Raw genomic sequence first — 22,055 nt, 5'->3', positions numbered from 1 at the left:
TAGGGCATCCAATTTTGGCCTACAAGCCTAGTATATCTAACAGACTTTCATATGAGGCAGAAAAAATTTAAAGACTGTCCTACTTTGTCTTGGCAAAGTTTGGCAGTCACATTTCTTGCATCCAAATGACACTAATTTTTTTCTTTCCTTATATAGAAGCAGCATGGAAAGGGCATTATACTGACTTTTTGTTATGAAACAGCTATAGAATGGTGTGAAAACTGATTATGTCTTTTTCATTGGCAACCAAAGCTAGAGGTAAAAGGGAAACATCTAATAGTTGGGTGCTATTGTCAACCCATCAAGAATGTCTTATGGACTTTGGTCAGTTTAATTCTTTCCAGACACCAGTAAAGAAATTCTATTCCTGTCTGTATCTGGGAGTTTGGACTTTACAAGAGGAACAATGGAAGAGTATCCAGACACTGCCACCTGGTAATCCAAATTCAGCTGGAAGGACACAGATCAATTATTGTTTCAATCCCATAATGTCAGTTAGTGTTTACCCTGCAGAGAAAGATGGAATAAGAACTGGAGGAAGAATTCAACCTGGCAGTTTAGGGTAAAAAGACCCAAAGAAAATGTAACCAGTTGCTCTCTTGACTACAAGCCAGAAGTGTCACTCTCACTCTTAGCAGTTTCAAGTGTTTGGGAGTTCTGATCTCTGATGATAAGTGATACTAGGAGCCAAGAAGGAGAAAAGTTAAATGTAGTAAAGAAGGCTTGTTAGGAGAAAAAGGCCCTTGGTCGTCAGAATAGAATCTCTATCCTGGCACAGACCTAACATTTCATTGGGGACATGTCAGTATCTAGGCCAAGGAACCTGGTCTCTGGAGCCTAAGAAATGGCCACTTGTGACAATAATAGATCACCTATAAGAGATTAAATGATTGCATATTGGAAATCTCAAATATAGACAAAATTGGAAAATTTTAAGGCTCTTTCCCACCCCTCACTTTATGTACTGTGACCAGTTTGTAATGTGTAAACAATGAATTCACATTCTCATGCAAAAGCTTCTACATAACCAATTCCCAGTAAAAGTCTGGGTTGCATTAGAACACTCATTCCCCTATGTCCTTTTCTTTCTCAAAAACCAGTCAAGTCCCAGCATGGAATGACTGACACACTTGGACTTGAAAGTAGAAAAGAGAAGGTGGAAATGATGGAATTATAATCTCAAAAATTACTTTAAAAGTTGGAACACACTTTATGACCATGTGCTCCAGAGAATAGTGACTTGTATTAGAGCATACTAAGGAATACTCACATAATTTCTTTCAGGTTGTACAAATCTTGAACATAAAAAATAACAGTCCTGTTAAGCAGGGCCACACAATTTATCCAGATTTTCTATTTTGGTTGAACTAGAGTAATTATAGTAATTTGGTTTCATGAAATGTCAGTTCTTTGTCTAGATTCTTGACTGCCTGGTCTGTAGCCACTGAGGACACTTTTTGAACATCTAAAGTTGATTAATTCAGTACTCACTGCTAATGTTAACTACTGTCACAGCAGGAAAATTTTCACCTCTTTCTTGCCCATCCCTTTCTTTGCTGTGACTATACCTGCTTTAAAGTTGATCAGTGAACACAATTATTACACAGATCACTTTTCATTTATACAATCCCAATAAAAGCCAGAGAGATTGGAGGACTCACATTCACTGGTATATTTTTCCTTTTCACTGACCAATCAAGGCCTAGACTAGAAGGAATGGAAGGACTGTCTTCTCAGCCCTGGGCAGCAGAGGCAGGATTAAATGATCAAAGTGGTTCCCAATTACAAAGTGTGAGACAAGCCTGAGCTAGAAAAGAAGCTGTTCTAAAAAGAAACAACCAACAGCCCCAGAGAACAATGGATAGAAATTATATATTTTTTGATTTTTCTAGACAGGGATTCTATGTGAAACAGTCCTGGCTATCCTGGAACTCACTATGTAGACCAGGCTAGCCTCAAACTCAGAGATCACCAGCCTCTGCCTCCTGAGTGCTGGGATGGAAGGCAGGCACCACCACTGCATGACAAGGAAAGAAATTCTTAATGACTGGGATACATTGGAGAATAAAGTAAGAGATTAGAGCAGTGATGCATTTGAAAAAAATTAAAAAGTGAAACCAAACATAGACATACTCTGGTTAAACATCACATACATAGACAAACATAGACATACTCTGGTTAAACATCAGGTTAAACATCTGAGATGTTTAACCTGACACACAAACCTACAGAAAATGGCTTGTCTTAACCTTCTGACCTGACATATCTGCAAAGAAGAGCCCTCTACTTGGAAACTGGATGTTAATTAACCTCCCCCAATTGTACACTCACCAATCTGATATGTCTGCATTCACATGACATGATTAATATATGATAGGAAATTAAAAAAAATCACTAAACCTGTCACAATCAAGTCCTTTTCCATAGTTGTAACTACAGCAGCTGATTGCCTTATATTATGTACCCCATGAACTATACACAATAAACTATTCTAACTATACTTGTGTGAAAGCAGAAGCCATGCTCCACACACAAACTCCTTTTCTGTAACTGCAATGGATAGTTGTCCACAGGACTCAAAAGAGAAATTTAAAAACTCAGTGGTGGAACAGCCCATTAACTTAAGAATTTAGTTGGTTTAATCAAGAGGTAAGCTAGGTCATAGCCCCAGAGAACAATAAGCTATAATAAAAGTCACCTGAGTTAACATAGGAGAGCAGAAACATTTTCTAAAAACTGGATGTACAAGCTGTTCCAGAATTAAAATGCCCTCCCAGGGAAAATTCACTCCACATACTTAAATAATTAATAAACAACAACAAAAAATCTCTTTAAAAACAGCAGAATCAGGCTTTGGGTAATGCTCAAGAAGGAGCCAGCCTAGAACAGATTTTGCATTCTTTATGTGATATCATTATTACATCTCTTTTAGTAGCAGGAACCATGTAATCTGTTGAACAATGTAAACTGAGGCAAGAGACTGCAAATGTAGCCACTTGATAGATGAAGATTTACAGAGAAAATCTATCTTTTTGATCATACATAATGATCTACATCTAAGTGTATCAAAACCTTTAAAAGATGTTTCGTGCCTGTAATTCACAAACGTCAAGGAAAAGTCATCTATCAGCACTGTGGATGCTGTTCTTGGTGAGCTATTTTAACCTCAGAATAATGTTGCTCTTTGCCTTGGATCATTCTGACTCAAAGGAAGCAAACAGTTGCTTCCATGCAGGACTGGAAAGATTTCACTGAACCTAGCCATGCCTGCTGTCTGCCTAAGGGCTGTGACATCACTATAGAGAATTCTATTTTTAAGCTTTATTTTTGTATGTATATGGTCGTTTGCCTCCTGTGATCTGTGTGCATTGCCTGTGGAGGCCAGAAGAGGGTATCATATCCCTTGGAACTGTAGTTACAGGAGATGGTTAGCAACCGGGTGGTTTCCGGGAATGGAACCTGTTTCTTCTGTAACAACACCCAGTGCTCTTAACTGCTAAGCTATCACTCTAGGCAGATTCTTTATTTAAAATTCATTCCTTCAATTTATCTCTTCCTTGTTATCTCTTCGTCTCTTCACAAATTCTTCCCTTCCAATTTCTTCCTTGTTAAGCATATGTGAATATGTATGCACAAATATATGCTGAGTCCATTTCTGTTGGTTGTGTTTAAAGGGTTTCAGGGCTGAACACATAGTATTGGATATACAAAAATGGAACTCATCCCTGCTCCTGCTAATTCTCCTACCTGTAGGAGAATTCTACTTTTTAATGAGCAACAAATGTCAGACCCCAGGGTGATCTAGGCTGCCTTGGACAGGAAATATTATCAAAAATAGAAAATATTAACAAGAATAGAAAACTTGAAGTGGTAAATACATCAGCTAACAATTGCTGTTGCCATGGCCCTGAAGATCTGGAGCTGCTAGGAAGACTATGAACAATGTCCTGAGCCAATCACAGTCTCTCTTGGTTCTGTGGTCATCTGAACATACCCCATTGACCATTCTCAATTTGCATGACTTTGAAATCCAGAAATTCCTACCTCCAAATTCAAAGTACCATGATTACAGGCCTGTGCCAATATTACTAGGTTAGTTGCTTCAACTGCATTTAGTGAGGCATGAGAATGATGGACGAGTAACATGAGCAGCTACTTAGCTATATTAAAAAACTACTTATCCCTGTGAGCCTGGGTTTCACCATCTGCAGAGTAAGGATAGACCTTTTCCCAGGTCTTTGATGAGTTATAACAGACTCAATGATAAAGAAAAAACTTCTTCATAGCTGGAAGCCCGTGTCCATTAAGACAGGAAAGCTGCACTTGATGGAAACCTTCTTCTGTTACTAGAGTTAGAACCAGAACCTATGGCTTGGCTACTCTAACAGCCAGGCACAGCCACTTATCCTCAGTAAACCAATTACATGAACCAAGTGATCCAGTGAGTGAGATGCCCACCTATAATTCACATACTCTGGAGGCAAGATGGACTGATCTATCTGGTGTTTTAGGATAGCCTAGACTATACTGTGAGTTCCAGGCCAGCTAGGGAGTCATAGCAATACTATTTTAGAAGAAGAAGAAGAAGAAGAAGAAGAAGGGAAAATAGAAAAGGGAAAAAAGTAAATTATTAATAAAAATTTAAAGATGATATTTATTCAATTCGACTAATTGCTATCAATAAACAGAAAATATAATGTAACTAATCCATCCTTGTTATCCTAAGATGTTTAATTAGAAGACAAAAAATATACAAAATTAACTAATCTAATAAAGACATATAATGAATTTTTCTAATCTTTAAACCTTCCCCCATTCCCCACTTCTATCTTTCCTACAAGGTGGTCAAAGAGGAGAAAATGGTTCTTCAGAACAGTTATTTTCATCTGGAAGATTCAATCTTTTCCCATGATGAGATTCTCAAGGAAATTAGAATTTTATGGGGTCAATTGTTTCACTGGCTGTTAGACAGATGGAGAGATATAAATGTCTCTTTATGATATTGTTATTCTTATCAGGAATGTAGGTTACAGGGGTTCACAGGATAGGGACTGAGGAGCTTTAAGTCCCAAGTGAGGACCACAAAGTTGGGAAATATAGAGAATTGTCATCAGACAAGCCATCAGACACTTTAAAAACTCATCAGTTTCTCTCATGATCACATTTTGTACTCTTCCCTCATTTTCTGGAGATTTGGGCTTGAGAATTCTTTAAGAACCATGTCTATGTTAGGTTTGGAGGCTGACAAACTTTTTATTTCTTTTGGGTGATCGGGCTGAACTAAAGATGAAATCAGGGTCCTCCATTCACAGCTTACTGCTATAATGGCATGTTCATGTGGCTGAATAGATGGTTCAATACCTGGAAGCATGGGCTACTCATCCACAGGAACTGACTTTGATCCTCAGCACCTGAAAGAAAGCTCACAACTCTCTGTAACTACAGGCACTGGGGATCAGACACTCCCTTTTGACATACACTGGTACCTGGTATGCACTTGATATACACACAGCCAAAATTCATACACCTAAATTAAATTTCATACATTTTGAAAATAACATATACAGTGTCCAATACAGCCAACATTTTACTTCATAGCTGGGAAATCCTGCAAACAAACGTAAGTCACATTCAAACAGTAACTGTTGTTAAACAAAAAGAGGCCATGGATTAGAAAACAATGAAGGGTCTATGAGAGGACTTGGAGGCAGGAAAGAGATAGTGGAAACAATGTAATTGTAATTCTAAACATTCTATTAAAAAGTTGAAACATGCTTTATGGTCATGTGCTCCAGAGACTAGTGATTTGTATTAGAGCATACCAAGTATTATTCACATGATTTCTCTTGGGGTATACACCTTAAATGTGGAAAATGTGGGTATATTAGACAGGGTCACACCATTTTATCCAGTTCTTCTATATAGTTTAAACTCATATAACTACAGGAATTTGGGTTAACAAAAATTTAGTTCTTTGTCAAGATTCTTGATTGCCTTGTCTGTATACCCAAGAAATGGCCAGTCAGAAATTTCATTAAACATTCAAAAATTGATTACCTCACTACCCATTTTTAATATCAACTACTATCACAGCAGGAAAGCTTTCACCTTCTTTCTTGCCCTTCCCTTTCTGTGCTGTGACTATAACTGCTTTAAAGTTAGCAACTGAACTCAATTCTAAGACAGGTCCCTATTCATTCAATACATTCACAATAAAATCTAGAGAAGTTGGAGGATACTCATTCACTTCTATTTTTTCTTTCTACAGACCAGTCAAGGCCCAGACAGGAAAGAGTTTCACACTGTCTTCCAGCACTGGGCAGCACAGGCAGGATTAGGTTTTCAAAGCAATTCTCAATTAAATAGTGATAGGTGAGCCTGAGCTACAAAAGATACTAATCTGAACCAGTGGTTCTCAACCTTCCTAATGCTGTAACCTTTTGATATAGTTCTTCATGATGCGATGATCACCCTACTATAAAATTATTTTCACTGCCACTTTATAACTATATTTTTGCTACTGCTATAAATCATAATACATATATCAGTGCCTTCTGATGGTCTTATGCCAGTCCTTTGATAGGGTCGTTTTATCCCCCAAAGAGAACAATGACTCCCAAAATTAAGAACTTGCTCTAAACTGATATAAATAAATGAACAACACTTAAGAAAAAATGGAATGAAATTCTTAAGCTGAGAAGCATTGAGAAATAGAAAAAATAGCAGTAATGCTTTAAAAATGAATTTTAAAAATAATACCAATAATTGATGTTTTAAAATGATAAACGCAATTGGAACAACACTTAGCAATACTGATTTTGAAATTGAGTAGGCACTTTCATGGTAGAGAGAATGTCATTAATAGGACACTGTATGACTTTGTTCCATGTAATCTGTTAGCCACTGTGTAGTGTAAACTGACACATGGGAGTTACAGCCAATGGCCTGTGACTCAAACCTCTCAGCTGACTTTACTGAGCCAACCAGGATTACACAGAACTGCATAGGAGAGTTTGCTAATTGGAAACTGAATACATAGTAGTTCAAGTTACCCTCCTAAAACTGTACACTCAACAATTCTGTCTATCTTCATTCACATGAAAGAAATTAATATGTACAGGAAAATTTCAGAGAAAGTCACTCACCATGGCCCATCATCCTTCTGTGTAATGAAGACCCTTGCACCTCACTGCCTTCAACTGCAGTCTGTGATCTAGTTATTGTCTAGTCTGTTTCCCCCTAAAGGGTACAAAGTACACTCATAATCTTTTTCGGGTCTGAAGGGAGAAGTTGTGAACACACAAATCACAAAAATCCTTTCCTTGTTATGCAACGGATAGTCCACTATATGACTCAAACTGGCAATTTTAGAACTCTGTGGTGCTGCAAACATGTAATCTAAGATTTTAGGCTGGATAGTCAGGAGAATCACAAGGGCAATGCCCTGTGAGGCCACAGACAGGGTTCAAGTCTACCTCAATGAATATAGGAGACCTTGACTCAAAACTGCTTTTCAAAAAGACTGGAGATACCTGTTTCCTATAATTAATATACCTTCATGGCACACCAGGACTTAATGTAGGTTGTGACCTGTAAAGATCTTTTCAGCAGCATTTGAAGGCCAGGTTTTTAATGGAGGGATGGCCTTTCTGCAGGTTATAAATCAGGGTTGTTGTAGCTGGAGAGTTTTCTCTCCAGGTCTCGCCAAGCCCCGGCAGTCCGACAGCCCACTTGTAAAATAAGGAAAAAAATGCTTATATTATTTAAACTGCTTGGTCATTAGCTCAGGCCTATCATTGTCTAGCTCTTACTCTTATATTTAGCCCATTTCTATTAATCTATATTTTGCCATGTGGCTTGTGGTTTACCAGTACTTTGCATCTTCCTTGTCCTGGCAGCGGCTCCAGGCCATCTCCCCCTGCCTTCCTGTTCCTTCAATTCTCCTCTCTGTTAATCCCACCTATACTTCCTGTCTGGCTACTGACCAATCAGTGTTTATTTATACAGAGCGATATCCACAGCAGGTTGTCTCCTTTATTGTGGGAATGTAGCTCCTTAACAAACATGTATATCTTATTTTACTAATTTCTAATGGGCTTGGTTACCAAATTCCTTATCTTTGGGGTATTTGGGATGCAGCCCCCCCTTAAATAATTTCCACTTTGTGACCTGATGTCTTCTAACAACCAAGAAGCCCTTATACCATCAATTCTATTACCATCTTTTATATCAACTCCACACAGGAAATACTGTTTACAAGCTCCACACAATTAACTCCAGTTGGATCCTAAACCTTAATGTTAAATATTCAAAGTACAGAACTTCTGGATGATGCTCAAGGGATCAGGCCTCTCTGAGTTTGGCTAATATGTTTTCCATAGCAGCAAAACACATTTGCAGCTAGTTAAGTGAAATTGCTCAGAGGCTGCCAGCTGGCTCCAGGAATTAAAAAGACCACAGAGAACCATGAAGAACCATACTGGAGCGTGCAGGATGAGCAGGATCATGGTGGACCACATAGGACTTGGCAGGAACATGCATAACTCTGCACCTGGCCACTGGCTCCCACTCAGCCAGGGAAAAACCCAACACACTGGATCCCATGACTCAATAGACTGCTCCTCCCAGTCTGCAAATGGCCACACTTTGCTTACCATGTCATGATTTTCCAGCCCATTCCAGTTCTCTGCTCGGCTTCCTGCAGTGGTCCTCACAGCACACCACAAAAAAACCACTGACTGGCACCACAGCCTCTTCAAAGCCAAGCCTGAAGATGCTGGCCAGAAGGACCCCGTACCAATTCTGACTGGCAGGTCACCTGGAGGAACTGATTGGTTAGTGAGGCCTGAGTGACAAGAGCTTCTCCCATAGGGTTACACTGGGATTAAAGACACAACACAAAGATTTCTGACTATGCATACCACCCCAGACAAAGACTTTCTGAACTGGCAGTAATTTAGATTTCAATAGCACTTGCCTTAGGCTTTAATAGCAGATCTTATCTCTTCCTGCTCTACATAGGAATTTCCCCTTCCTCCTCCTGGACACAATGTGTCTAGCTTGTACAGACCACTATTCTGTCGGGTGGAGTGATTTCCTTTCACACAGGTGGTAGGGTACGTAGATTATTAACAACTGAAGAGAAATACAGAAATGTAAGTACACAAAAGATGTTTATTAGGGGGCTTCACACTGAGGTGAGGTGAATTGAATGTACTTTTGACCTATTTGTCACAGGGACTTCATATAACTGGGAAAGAAAAGCAAGAACTAGATCACAAACTAGATAATAGGTCTTTCTCCCATCAGAAAGCTGGTTAATGGTTCCATTGCATATGGAGTTTTATTCCTGAAATTCAGAGAAAACTGTTAGCAACTTAAATAATAATAAAGAGTAGTCTTCAAGGAAAGTTGAATACTTAGAGAATAATGGAGCTATGAAGAATGCATTTATGAGCACCATTTTAGCTAGCACGTCTTCCTTCTTTGGCAGGCAAAAAAAAAGCCTTTATTATTCAAGCTTCTCTACATGATCAGGACTGGTAGAATGAATCTCTCTATGTATGTAGAAAGTTGATTTAATAGAATGTCTTACAAGCTGTCTTCCAGGTAGTCCAACAATGGCTCCTACCAATGGAAATTTGAAGAGTTTAGTAGTTGTTCAGTTCATGAAGCTGGACATCTCAGCTGGTCTTCAGTATACACTAAAATACCAAGGAAGTAGACTTTAAGGCTGGTAAAGGAATGAACTTGATAGCCAGTGCTAAGGCAAGGAGGGAGAGAGAGTGTGTGCTAGGGCAAGGAGGAAGAGAGAAAGAGAGAGAGAGAGAGAGAGAGAGAGAGAGAGAGAGAGAGAGAGCTTCCTCATTCAATATACATTATATGTGTAGGCTACCACCAGAGGTGCAATCCAGATTAAAGGTAGATCTTAACCTTTGTTTGATTTTTTTATGGTGTTTCCAAGACAAAGTTTAACTGTGTAGGCCTGGAACTCAATTTTTAGACCAAGCTAGCTTCAAACTCAGAAAAATCCAACTATTTCTGCAACTGAGTGCTTGGGGGTTAAAGGGAAACACAGTCGCCAAGCAGTAGAAGGTGGAGTTTATCTTAAATGATCCACATTAAAGATGGGTCTTTAATTTCAAAACATTAAAAAAAATATTCCTCACAGATATACCCAACTCCTTGGGTTTTTGTTAATTACAGAAGTAGTCTGTTTGACTACCAAGAATAGCTATCATAAGAGCCAAGAAAGAGGAAAAGAGAAACATTTCTTACCTGGAGAAGGCAAGGGGAGCATGCTTCTCCTAAACAATGGAAGTATGTGGATTTTACTTAGGCAGTCTGTACAGTTTCATGAAGAAGTCTTCCTATTCTTAAACAGGTGAGTAAACAAACCCACTTCTGAACACAGTCATGTATACTAGTGATTGGGCCCAAGCAGGTCCTGAAGGCACAAGCAAGTTACATGAAGAAGTTGCCAAAATCCCCATGGTTTCCACTCCTGTTACAAAGCCTTCTGCTGCCAAGTATGTACCTACAGGTTAATGAGGTATTCCCTATGATGTGTTGACTGAGTAAGAGAAGACTAGGGTCAATTGTTGGTTTTGTACATTATGCAGGCACAGGCCAGAAGTGGACAGCTCTAGCATTTCAACACCATTTTTAGAAAAGCCAGAAAGATATTGGTGAAGTGTGTAGGGGGCCCAAAACAGTATGACTACATAGCTGCCATGATAGGCTTACTGGTAGACAATACCTGGATCTATAAACTGACCCCACTCAGAGATCCACCCAAGGATGGGGCAGCAACTAAGGAAAATTATCTGACATTTCAAACATTCTAACCATAACATTGGAATAGACAAGATCAAGATCAGCAGATGTCCATGTGAGGGTGTCAGATCCCCTAGAACTGGAGCTGCAGACTCCTGATACTGGACTTACAGATAGTAGTGACCTTCTGTATGTACTAGGACTGGAAGCTGGATTTTATGAAAGAATCTTCAGTGCTCTTAATTGGTAAGGTATTTTCTACCCTAAGTTTTCAGTGAATAAGTGCACTCCAAGTCTTCTACTCCTTCATGTTTTTGACAACTACATGTAGATAGATGTCTGTAACAAGTTCCTGCAGACCCTACTTTGTGATTCACACTTATGTCTTAAAGCTCCTCAGTCCCCAACCTGTCAATCACTGTAACTTACATTCCTGGTAGAAATAAGGGTGTTCTAAAAAGACACTTATATTTCTCCTTTTGGTGAACAACTAGGGAAAGAGTCAGCTACATGAAATTTTAAATTTTATTGTGAGAAAAGACTTGAATCCTCCAGATGAGAATATGGAAGTGTTGTATAGATGTGAAAAATTCATTATACAGCTTCATTAGATTACATAGTTTTGCATATATTTTGCCTTCTATCTAAACCTCTTAAGACCCCAAGGATGGATTAGTTATCTTGTATTTTCTTTATTGCTCTAAATTAGTCAATTTGAATAAATATCCTGTTTTAAATTTTCATTAATAATGTGCTTTTTTCCCTCTTTTCTCTTTTAAATTTACTTTTTTTGTAAAGAATAGTATTACTATGACTCTTTGGTTGGCCTGGAACTCACATTATAGACCACAATGTTCTAGGACATCAGAGTGATCTGCTTACCTTACCACCAGAGTATCTGCATTATACATGAGCATGTCATTCACTAGATAACTTGGTTCATTTAATTGGTTTACTTTGAATGAATTGCTGAACTTTCCTAGTTACAATATCCAGGACACAGTTTCTGGTCCTATCTCCAGTAAATGAAGAGAGTTCCCATCAAATGTAGCCTTCCTGCTTTAATGTTCACTGTCTTCCAAATGTGAGAAATTTTATTTTTTATTATTATTGAGTCTGTTTTAATCATCAATAACCTGAGAAGAATTATTTCCTTATTAAGAAGATGGTGAAACCCAGGTTCACAGAGACCATTAGCTTTTGAATATAATTAAGTATAATTGTGCATGTCACTCATCCCATCATTTCAATGCCTCAATAAATGTACTTGAAGTAACCTAAGCCAAATGTGGTGGCTCAGGATTGTAATCATGGTACTTAGAATGTGAAGGTAGAAATTTCAGGTTTATAAATTATCCAAAATGAGAATGGTCAATGGGATATGGTTGCATGACCACAGGAAACAAGGGAGACTGTGATTGGCTTAGGAGAGTGTCTATAGTCTTTCCTGCAGCTCCAGAACTTCATGGTCATGGCACCAGCAATTGTTCACTGAGGCATTTGCCACTCAAAGTTTTCTATTCTTGATAATAATTCATATCCAAGGCAGTTAAGATCACTTTGGGGTCAGGCTCTTGTAGCTCATTAAAGAGTTGAATTCTCCTACAGATTGGAGAATTAGCCTCAGGCAGGGATGAGCTCCCTTATTATTTATCCAATACAATGTGTTTAACCCTGAAACCCTATAAACAACCAAGGGAAATGGACTCAGCAGGTCTGATGCGTATATATGAGCATACATATTCACACATGCTTAACAAGAAGAAATTGTAAGGGGAGAATTTGGGAAGGAATAGAGAGTGGACAAGGAAAGGGGAAAAGTTGTAATATATTTTAATTAAAATGTAGAAAAATAAGTTTTAAATAAAGAAGCTGCCTATACTGACAGCTTAGCAGTTAAGAGCAAAGTGTTGTTACAGAAGAAAGAGATTCCATTTCCAGAAGCCACCTAGTAGCTAGGCAACTCCTGTATCTCCAGTTCCAAAGGATCTGACACCATCTTGTGGCCTCTGCAGATACTGCACACAGTATGCCTGGACACAAACACCCTTATGCAGAAAATAAAATAAAGCTTAAAAATGAAATTCTCTACATTGATGTCACAGCACGTAGGCAGAAAGCAGGCATGGCTTATTAAAGTGTGCTCTTTCCAGTCCCACATAGAAGCAACTGTGGCCTTTCTCTGAGGCAGCATGCTCAGAGGCAAAATGCAGCCTTATTCTGAGGTTAAAATAGCTCAACCAAGAACAGCATCCACAGTGCTGATATGTCACTTTCCCTTGATGTTCTGTATATTTGTGTTCTCTGCCCTTTGTATGTGTGAGAAGGAAGGGCATGATACTTTTTTTAATTGTATTGATACATCTTAACTGCAGATCATATTGTGTGATTTAAAAGATAGATTTTCTGTAAATCTTCATTAGTCCACATGGCCGGATTTGCAGTCTCTTATCTCTATTTAAATTGTTCAAAGTATAACCTGGGTCCTGCTTCTAAAAGATGTAACAATATGTCATATATGGAATGGTAATGTGTTTCAGGTTGTCTCCTCTTTGAGCATTAGCCAGAGCTTGATTCATGTTGCTATTAAATAGAATATTTTTTAATTAATCATTTAAATTTGTGGAGTAAATTTTTCTTAGGAAGACAAATTAATTCTAGAAGCAATGTATATCTAGCCTTTTAGAAAATGTTTATGACACAAGTTCTCCTATATTGACTCAGGTGGCCTTTATTACACCTTATTGCTCTCCAGGGTAATGACCTTACTTTCCTCTTGATTAAACCAAATAATTCTTAAAGTTAAGGAATGTTCTACCACAAAGTTTTAAAATTACTCTTTTATGTTCTATAGTCAACTATTCATTGCAGTCTCAGGAAAAAGACTTGTGTGTGGAGCATGACTTCTGCCTTTAGACCACATTGAATGAATAGTTTACTGTGTATACTACATGGGATAAAAATAATAAGACAATCAGCTTGATTATTACAGGAATCAGAAAGATCAAGGACACAAAGAGGACATAGCCAACAGAATCAACTAAGCAGGAATCAGAGTGTCTCACAGAGTCTTTAGCAAAACTAAAACTGTATCTCCACACAAAATTCACAAACCAACAAATAAACAGTGAACTTATAACAAGAAATTTTCAGAATACAAAATTGTTGAAGGTCCATCATTTTCCAGAGAAACAATATAATTAGAAGATAATAAAACTAACAACATATATGGCACCACAGAAAAAATGAGATGAAAAAAGATACCTACAAATACATCATGTCCCTTAAAAAAAACAAAAAGATTCTAATCAAAATCAATCTACAAGAAATCACTGACCAGCACACATCATGTACAATAATTCTCTCCTTTGCCATTAATAGAAAATGTGTTGTGTGAGGAGGGTCTGCCATCAAAATTGGAGAAATTCACTTCAAGTTTTCTGATGTTTTAATTTTATAGAAAATAGTTTGACTTCTAAAAGGATCTCATTCTTTTACATTAAAGTAAAGGAAGTCTGTTAGTAACACTTAGACACTATTTTTCCGCTATGATTGATGATTGCGTATAGGTCAGAATCAAAGTGAAGAAATGAAAACTTTTTAAAACAAAATAAAAAACAATAGATTTTGAATATATCAGTGTACACCTAAAGTGACTTCTTTTGCTGTAATTGCTTTAGAAGCTATAAGCATTTTGAAAACAAGTTTTTGTAATTTTTGCATATGTTTGTACATGAGAAAGAATGTTTTCCATACATATACAGGATCTGGAATAGTAGATAATTATGAGCCTCTCAACTTGAGTGTTGGTATCAGAACTCAGGTCATTCTCAAAAAGAATATGTGTTGAGCCACCTGTCAAAACCATGACATGTTTTATCCCATAAACCAAAAGTCTTTCACATGTAAACTCAACCTAAATAAATACAGAAGCAAATAAATGATTCTTGGTAACATGATGTATCAAAATAAAGTTTTTGCTTATGGTAAATCTGCAGCATAAAATGAACACAGTCCAATAACAATGCCCAACAATTTACAACAGGATAACTGATTACATACATAGTGAAAACAATCAAAGTGATCACTGGGATTATAAAAAAAAATTGTACACAGGTTGACATAATATGATCTTTATTCCTATTACTAAGGTACAGCAAACAAGGAGTGAAATATTTGTGAAAAAATGAAGAGGATATAGAGAAAAAAAAACAAAGGCAGAAAAATATAGTCAACAATAAATCAGAGACCAAAGGTAACTTAAGCAGGAAAAATGTGATCTCGACCAATGTTACCCAGCTACCTATGATTCTATATGTATAGAAAGTAAATAAGCACAGACTTCACAACTACCACAAAATTAATTCAAAGTGACCCTTGAACAATTGATTTTAAACCTCAAGCTACTGATATTTCTTACAAAGGAAGAAGCCCCATGCTCTAGACCTCTCTTTGCAAAAGGAGGTGATCTCTTGTTAAGGCTCTGTAGCTCCTTATGCCTCTTTGTGGTTTCAGGTAAGTCCAGCTCCACTGATGTCCAATCCCAAAGCAACATAGAAGAATAAATTATAATCTGCTTTATTATGTCACATGGACTATGGCACTAAATGTGAATTCTATCCAATCTATCTTCCCAACACCATGCACACATAAAAAACCTCTGTAGCTCATAAACACCTTTGTCTCCTAGAACTAAAATTTGCTGAATCACACCATTGCAGCTGGTGGTAGCAGAAACTGAGAAGTGTTCTGTTAATGTACTGCTGAAACACAATCCACATCACCATCTTTCTACCAGTTTCTAAAATACTGAATACATTTATAAGAGAAATCTGAAAGTGGAATGCAATATTCAGAACTTTTAGAAACCAAATATTCAGTGTTCTAATGTGTCTTCCAACTGTACACCAAAAGCTTGCCTATGAGTACACACTGGACAGTGATATTACAAGAGTCATATCCTCCCATGCCAGGACTGCAGTCTCCCCCTACCACCATGGACCAGCTACAAAGATGTTTTTAAGCACAGCTCCGTACTTCCAGGTCTGTGAACAGATACAGCCCATAGAGCAGTGATTCAGAGGGCTGCCCCTGGGTCTAGGGAGTTTCAAGTACCACATGGGACCTCAGAGGACCGAGTTTCTGCAGACAGGTTCCCACCCATATCCTGGGAGGACTGACCACAGTAGATTCTACACCTCACCATCTGCATCAACCTATCTGGAGACAGAAGCAACTTACCTTGTCATGGTTTCCTAGGTCAGCCATGCTCTCTGCTCAACTCCCTGCAGCAGGGCTCACAGCACAGCACACAAAGCCAATAGCACCAGCTCCTCTTGAAAGCCATGTCTGGAACCTTTGGCAGCAGGAAGGACCCTGCACCACTTTTGACTGGCAGGTCACCTGGAGGACCTGATTGCCTAATGAGACTTGAGTGACAAGAGCACATCCCATAGGGTTACAATGTGCTTAAAAACAGAGCACAATGGTTCCTGCCCCTCCCTTCCACCACAGACAAAGACATTTTCTAGATCAGCAGAAATATACATTTCAATAGCTCTTGCCCCAGGGTGCAGAGCAGACCTGCTCTCTTCCTGCTCTCAATAGGCACTTCCTCTTCCTCTTCCTGGACACAATGTGGCTAGCTAGCTTGTCCAGACCACTATACTTTGTGGGGTGTAGTGATTCGCTGCCACACAGGTAGAAGGGTGCCCATAATATTAACAACTAAAGAGATATTTAAAGACACACAAAGAGAGTGTTTGTTGTGTGACTTCACACTGACATCAGGTGAACTGAAGGTACTTTTTTACCCGGTTGTCACAGGGACTGCAGACAAACAGCAAAGAAAAGCAGAAACTAGATCACAAACAAGATAAAAGGTCTTTTTCCCATCAGAAAGCTGGAGGATGGCTCCATCCTCCTTAAGGAGTTTTATTCCTGAAATTCAGAGCAAAGTTTTGGCAAAATAAATAATAACAAAGAGTTGTCTTTATGGAAAGTTGAATACTTAGAGAACAATGAAGCTAGGAAGAATGCATGTATGAGCACCATTGTTAGCCAGCACATCTTTCTCCATAGACAGGTAAAGAAAAAAAAAACACCAAAACTCTATTATTCAGGCTTCTGTACATGATCAGGACTGATAAAATGAATCTCTCCATGTATGTAGAAAGTTGATTTCATAGAATGTCTTACAAGCATGCAGGATCAGGAGGAAAAGGAAAAAAAGCAGTAGCCTTCCTGAGAGATGCTTCCCCCTCCCCTCTTCCAAAGGTTTTTGCTGACCAGTAGTTTTAGAAGTGACCAAAAGTTGAACTTTTAAGGCTGGGACAATAAATCTATGTATCCTGGACTTGGCAAAACAAGATACATTTGACCAGAAATTGAACTCAGGGGAGAGTAGGACAGGAACAATAAATCTGAATGTATGTATCCTGGGTTCAACAAAAGCAGGACATAGGGAGTAAAATTTATGTCTCTGTAATACTGTGAATCCTGTTAGCCATCAGTAACCTCAAGGTTACAGTTCAGCCGGTAACTTCAGGGAACTACCTCACACCTAGCCCCCTCATTCAATCCCAAGCTGCGTGTAAATGTTTCCTCTATAAACCCTTTAAAATGAGTGCTCAGGGCCATTTTGCTCCACCCACTTTGTTGGATGATGAACGTGACCAAGCTTGCTTGTTTTATTCTTCAAAACTTCTGTGTGCTTGCATCAGCTAATGGCTCTGTGGTGGTCTTGCTTAGGGGTCTTGTGACCTCGGCACAACAGAGATCATTTTAAATTGCCCTGGCTGCTCTCTGTCTCAGGGCTGTGACATCATTGCAGAGGATTCCATTTTTTAAGCTTTATTTTATTTTATATGTATGGATGTTTGCCTCCAGGTATTTGTACAGGGTACTTGCAAAGGCCAGAAGAGAGTTACAGGAGATGACTAGTTAAAATGGAACCTGTGTCCTATGTAACAACAACTGGTGCTGCTTTTAATTGTTAAGCTATCTCCCTAGGCCACTTCTTTATTTAAAATTTATTTTTATATATTTTAATTTGTTGTGCCCAGATCGTGACCCCCACAGAGACCACCAAAGATGAGCATGCCTGAATGCAAAAGCAAGGTTTAATTCTGGATTTAAAATACAAGCCTAGGCAGGGATTTAGTCCAATACATCCAATGCAGTGGAGACTGGAGGAAGTGCCCACCTACCTGCAAGCTCAGTTTTTAAAGGGAAAAATCACAAGGTTACATCATTTAGGGGTGCTAGTACGGGTACAATTCTGATTGGCTCGCTTCTAGGGGCTTTCTCGAAATCATGGCTTAATCTTACTTCTAAGGGGGTGGTTGCCTGCCACCATTGCTCATTGGCTGCCCTCAGGTGGGGACATTTTTATGGTCAGTACCCTGGAAACCAGGGTTAGACCATTCTATAGTCCAGCAGTCATTACCTCATGCCTACCTTGTGACTCTGTACTTTTAAACTTCCTGGTTTCTGGAATCTGGACTGACTTGTTTTAGTAACTATTGGCCTATTCCTTGAAGGAGAAATCTTAGGCCTTAGTTTTTGGGTGAAAGCATTTTGGTCTTATTTCTAAGATGGCTCATTTTGGTTTCACAAATTAATATGTAATAAATCATTTCCCCTCCTTCTTTTCCTCTCTCCATCCCTTCCCAAATTTTTCCCTTCCAATTTCTTCCTTGTTAAGCATGTGAGAATATGTATGCATAAATACATGAATAAAACCTGCTGAGTCCAATTCTGTTGGTTGTGTTTATAAAGATTCAAGGATGAACACATTATATTGGATAAGCAAATAGGGAGCTCATCCCTGCCCAAGACTAATTTGCCCACCTGCAGGAGAATGCCACTATTTAGTGAGCAACAAGAGTTTTATCCCCAAGTGATCTTGGTGCCTTGGACAAAAAACATTCTCAAGAATAGGAAAACATTATAAATAATAGTAAACTTGACGTGGTAAATACCTCAGCTAACAATTGCTGGTGCCTTGGCCTTGAATTTCTGGAGCTGCAGGGAAGACTATGTACATTGTCCCCAGCCAATCAGTTTCCCTTGGTTCTATGGTCCTCCTGTCATGCCCAGATCGCGACCCCCAGAGAGATGAGCATGCCAGAATGCAAAAGCAAGGTTTAATTCTGGATATCCAGAAGCAATACAAGCTTAGGGAGGGACTACATCCAATACATCCAATGCAGTGGAGGCTGGAGGAAGTGCCCACCTATCTGCAAGCTCAGTTTTTTGTTTTTGTTTTTTTTTTTTTTTTGATTGTTCGAGACAGGGTTTCTCTGTGTAGCTTTGCACCTTTCCTTGAACTCACTTGTTAGTCCAGGCTGGCCTCGAACTCACAGAGTTCCGCCTGGCTCTGCCTCCCAAGTGCTGGGATTAAAGGCGTGCGCCACCACCACCCGGCGCAAGCTCAGTTTTTAAAGGGAAAAAATCACAAGGTTACATCATTTAGGGGTGCTAGTATGGGTACAATTCTGATTGGCTCGCTTCTAGGGACTTCTAGAAATTACTTCTAAGGGAATGGTTGCCAGCCGCCTTTCTCATTGGCTGCCCTCAGGTGGGGGCATTTCTTTGTTCAGTTACCTGGAAACCAGGGAGAGGATATTCCATAACCGGTAGGCATTACCTCATGACTATCTTGTAACTCTGTACTTTTACACTTCCTGGTTTCTGGGATCTGAACTGACTGGTTTCAGTATCTAATGGCCTATTCCCAAAAGGAGAAATCTTAGGCCTTAATTTTAGGGTGAAAGCATTTTGGTCTTATTTCTAAGATGGCTCATTTTAGTCTCATACTCCAATCACAACCCATTGACCATTCTCATTTTGGATGACATTGAAAACCTGAAATTCCTACCTTCACATTCTAAGTATCATGATTGCAGGCCTGAGCCACCATGTCTAGCCTAAGTGGCTTCAAATGCATTCCATGAGGCATTAGAATGATGGGGTGAGTTACATGAACAATTATACTTAACTATATTCAAAAAATACTTATCTCTGTGAGCCTGGTGTTCACTTTATGAAAAATAAGGACAGAACTCTTCCCAGGTCATTGATGAGTTATAACAGGCTCAATAATAAAGAAAAATAAAATTTCTTAGTGTTGGAAAAAAGGTAACAGTAAAGCAGGCAGGCTACATTTGATGGGAACCTTCTTCTGTTATTGAAGATAGGATCAGAACCTGTGTCCTGGCTACTCTAAGTAGGCAGGCACAGCCACTCATCCTCAGTAAGCCAATTAAATGAACCAAGTTATCCAGTGAGCAACATGCCCACCTATATTTCAGAAACTCTGGAGGCAAGGTGAACAGTTCTCTCTGATGTTCTAGGATAGACTAGTCTGTAGTTGAGTTCCAGGCCAGCCAGGGAGTCATAGTAATACTATTCTTTACAAAATGAAAAGAGAAAAGGGAAAAAATCTAATTATTAATGAAAATTTAAAACATGATATTTATTCAAATTGACTAACTTGGAACAATAAAGAAAATATAAGATAACTAATCCATCCTTGAGGTCCTTAGAGGTTTAAATAGAAGGCGAAAGATATGCAAAACCAAGTAATCTAATGAAGCCATGTAATTATTTTTTCCCATCTTAAAACCATCCTGAATTATCATCTGGAGGGTTCAAGTCTTTTCCAACAATAAGATGCCCAGTGAATTACAATTCTTTCTTTCTTTCTTTTCTTTTTTCTTTTTTTTCTTGGTTTTTTGAGACAGGGTTTCTCTGTGCAGTTTTGTGCCTTTTTGGAAATCGCTTTGTAGACCAGGCTGGCCTCAAACTCACAGAGATCTGCCTGCCTCCATTTCCTGAGTCCTTGATTTAAAGTCGTGTGCCACCACCACCTGGCGAAATTACAATTTCATGTGGTCCACTGTTCCAATAATTGTTAGCCAAAAAGAGAAGTAGAAATGTCTCTTTAGAACATCCTTATTCCTTCCTACCAGGAATGTAGGTTACAGGGATTGACAGGTGCGGACTGGGGAGTTTTAAGGCCCAAATGTGGACCAGAAAGTGGGGACCTGCAGAAAATTGTCAGTGACAGCTACATTAGTTGTCAAAACAGGAAAGAGGCCGGGCGGTGGTGGCACACGCCTTTAATCTTAGCACTCAGGAGGCAGAGCCAGGTGGATCTCTGTGAGTTGGAGGCTAGCCTGGGCTACCAAGTGCGTTCCAGGAGAGGCGCAAAGCTACACAGAGAAACCCTGTCTCGAAAAACCAAAAAAAAAAAAAACAAAAAACAGGAAAGAGTGAGAGACCTGGAATGCACTAATTCATCACACCAGAGTAAATACAGAGAGCACAGTAGGAGACAGCTTTTCTCAGGTACACCCTAAGGATTCCTCTCTGGTCATATAATCCTGGGCTTTCACACCCAAAACTGTCTCCTAACACTTCCTCCATGCTCTATAGTTCTTTTTTAAAGGCTTATTGCCACTGGTTTACAGTGACTTCTGTTTAAGTCTCAGGATGTCCTCACAAGCTGGATGTCATCTGGAGTCACCACAATTAGTAGCTCCAACAGAGAGTTTTATAGGCATCAAGGAAGCAGAATAGGATTCCATTCAGACAAGTCAGTCTTCATACCTGCTATTTCCTCTCCTCTCCTTACAGGAGGCATAAACTCCACCAAGGGTACACCTGCTAATTGTCCTTGTGGGCTCACATTGCTGCTCATTTTTGGTATTGGAGATAAACTCATGTCTCGTGGATTTGGTCCAGCAGTCAGACAATTTTTAAGACTTATATTGTTGGGGGCTGGATACCATCTGAAATGAGATCTGGTGACCTCTTTTGGCATGCAGGCAGAACACTGCATATATAATAAAAATAAATAAATATTTTAAAAAAAGACTTGTATTGCCAATTACACTTCTGATCATTTTTTGCACTCTTCCCTCATTTTGTAGAGATTTGGGTTTGGAAACTTCTTTAAGTACTATGTCTAAGTTAATTTTGGGTCCTTTCAATCTTGTATTTCTTTTGGAAAATAAGGGCTGAGCTGAAGATGAAATCAGGATCATCCATCACACCTCACTGCTATAATGACATTTTCATGGGACTGAATAGAAGTTTCAACACCTGAGAGCACTGGCTGTTCATTCACAGGGCCTGACTTTGATTCCCAGCACCCAGAAGACAGCTCACTACTCTCTGTAACTACAGGCACCTGGGATCACACAATCTCTTATGTCATACTCTGGTACTTGGCATGTTCTTGATATACACACTGACAAAACTTATACATATAA

The 22,055-nt window shown here is 38.9% G+C and overlaps 1 protein-coding gene across 1 annotated transcript in view; it reads right to left on the bottom strand.

Annotated features, from left to right (window-relative positions):
* Positions 1-16,044, bottom strand: part of LOC131900975 (zinc finger protein 120-like) — a 28,649-nt gene extending 12,605 nt beyond the window's left edge. The window contains exon 1 of the mRNA XM_059252277.1: positions 16,018-16,044. Coding sequence (XP_059108260.1) covers positions 16,018-16,044 — 27 coding nt within the window. The remainder of the gene's footprint in view (positions 1-16,017) is intronic.
* Between the last annotated feature and the right edge of the window lie 6,011 nt (positions 16,045-22,055).

The sequence above is a fragment of the Peromyscus eremicus genome, unplaced genomic scaffold, assembly GCF_949786415.1.
Source record: "Peromyscus eremicus unplaced genomic scaffold, PerEre_H2_v1 PerEre#2#chrX_unloc_1, whole genome shotgun sequence".
NCBI lineage: Eukaryota > Metazoa > Chordata > Mammalia > Rodentia > Cricetidae > Peromyscus > Peromyscus eremicus.
Note: the sequence above shows the minus strand (reverse complement) of the source record. Positions and strands in the feature narration are given on the sequence as shown.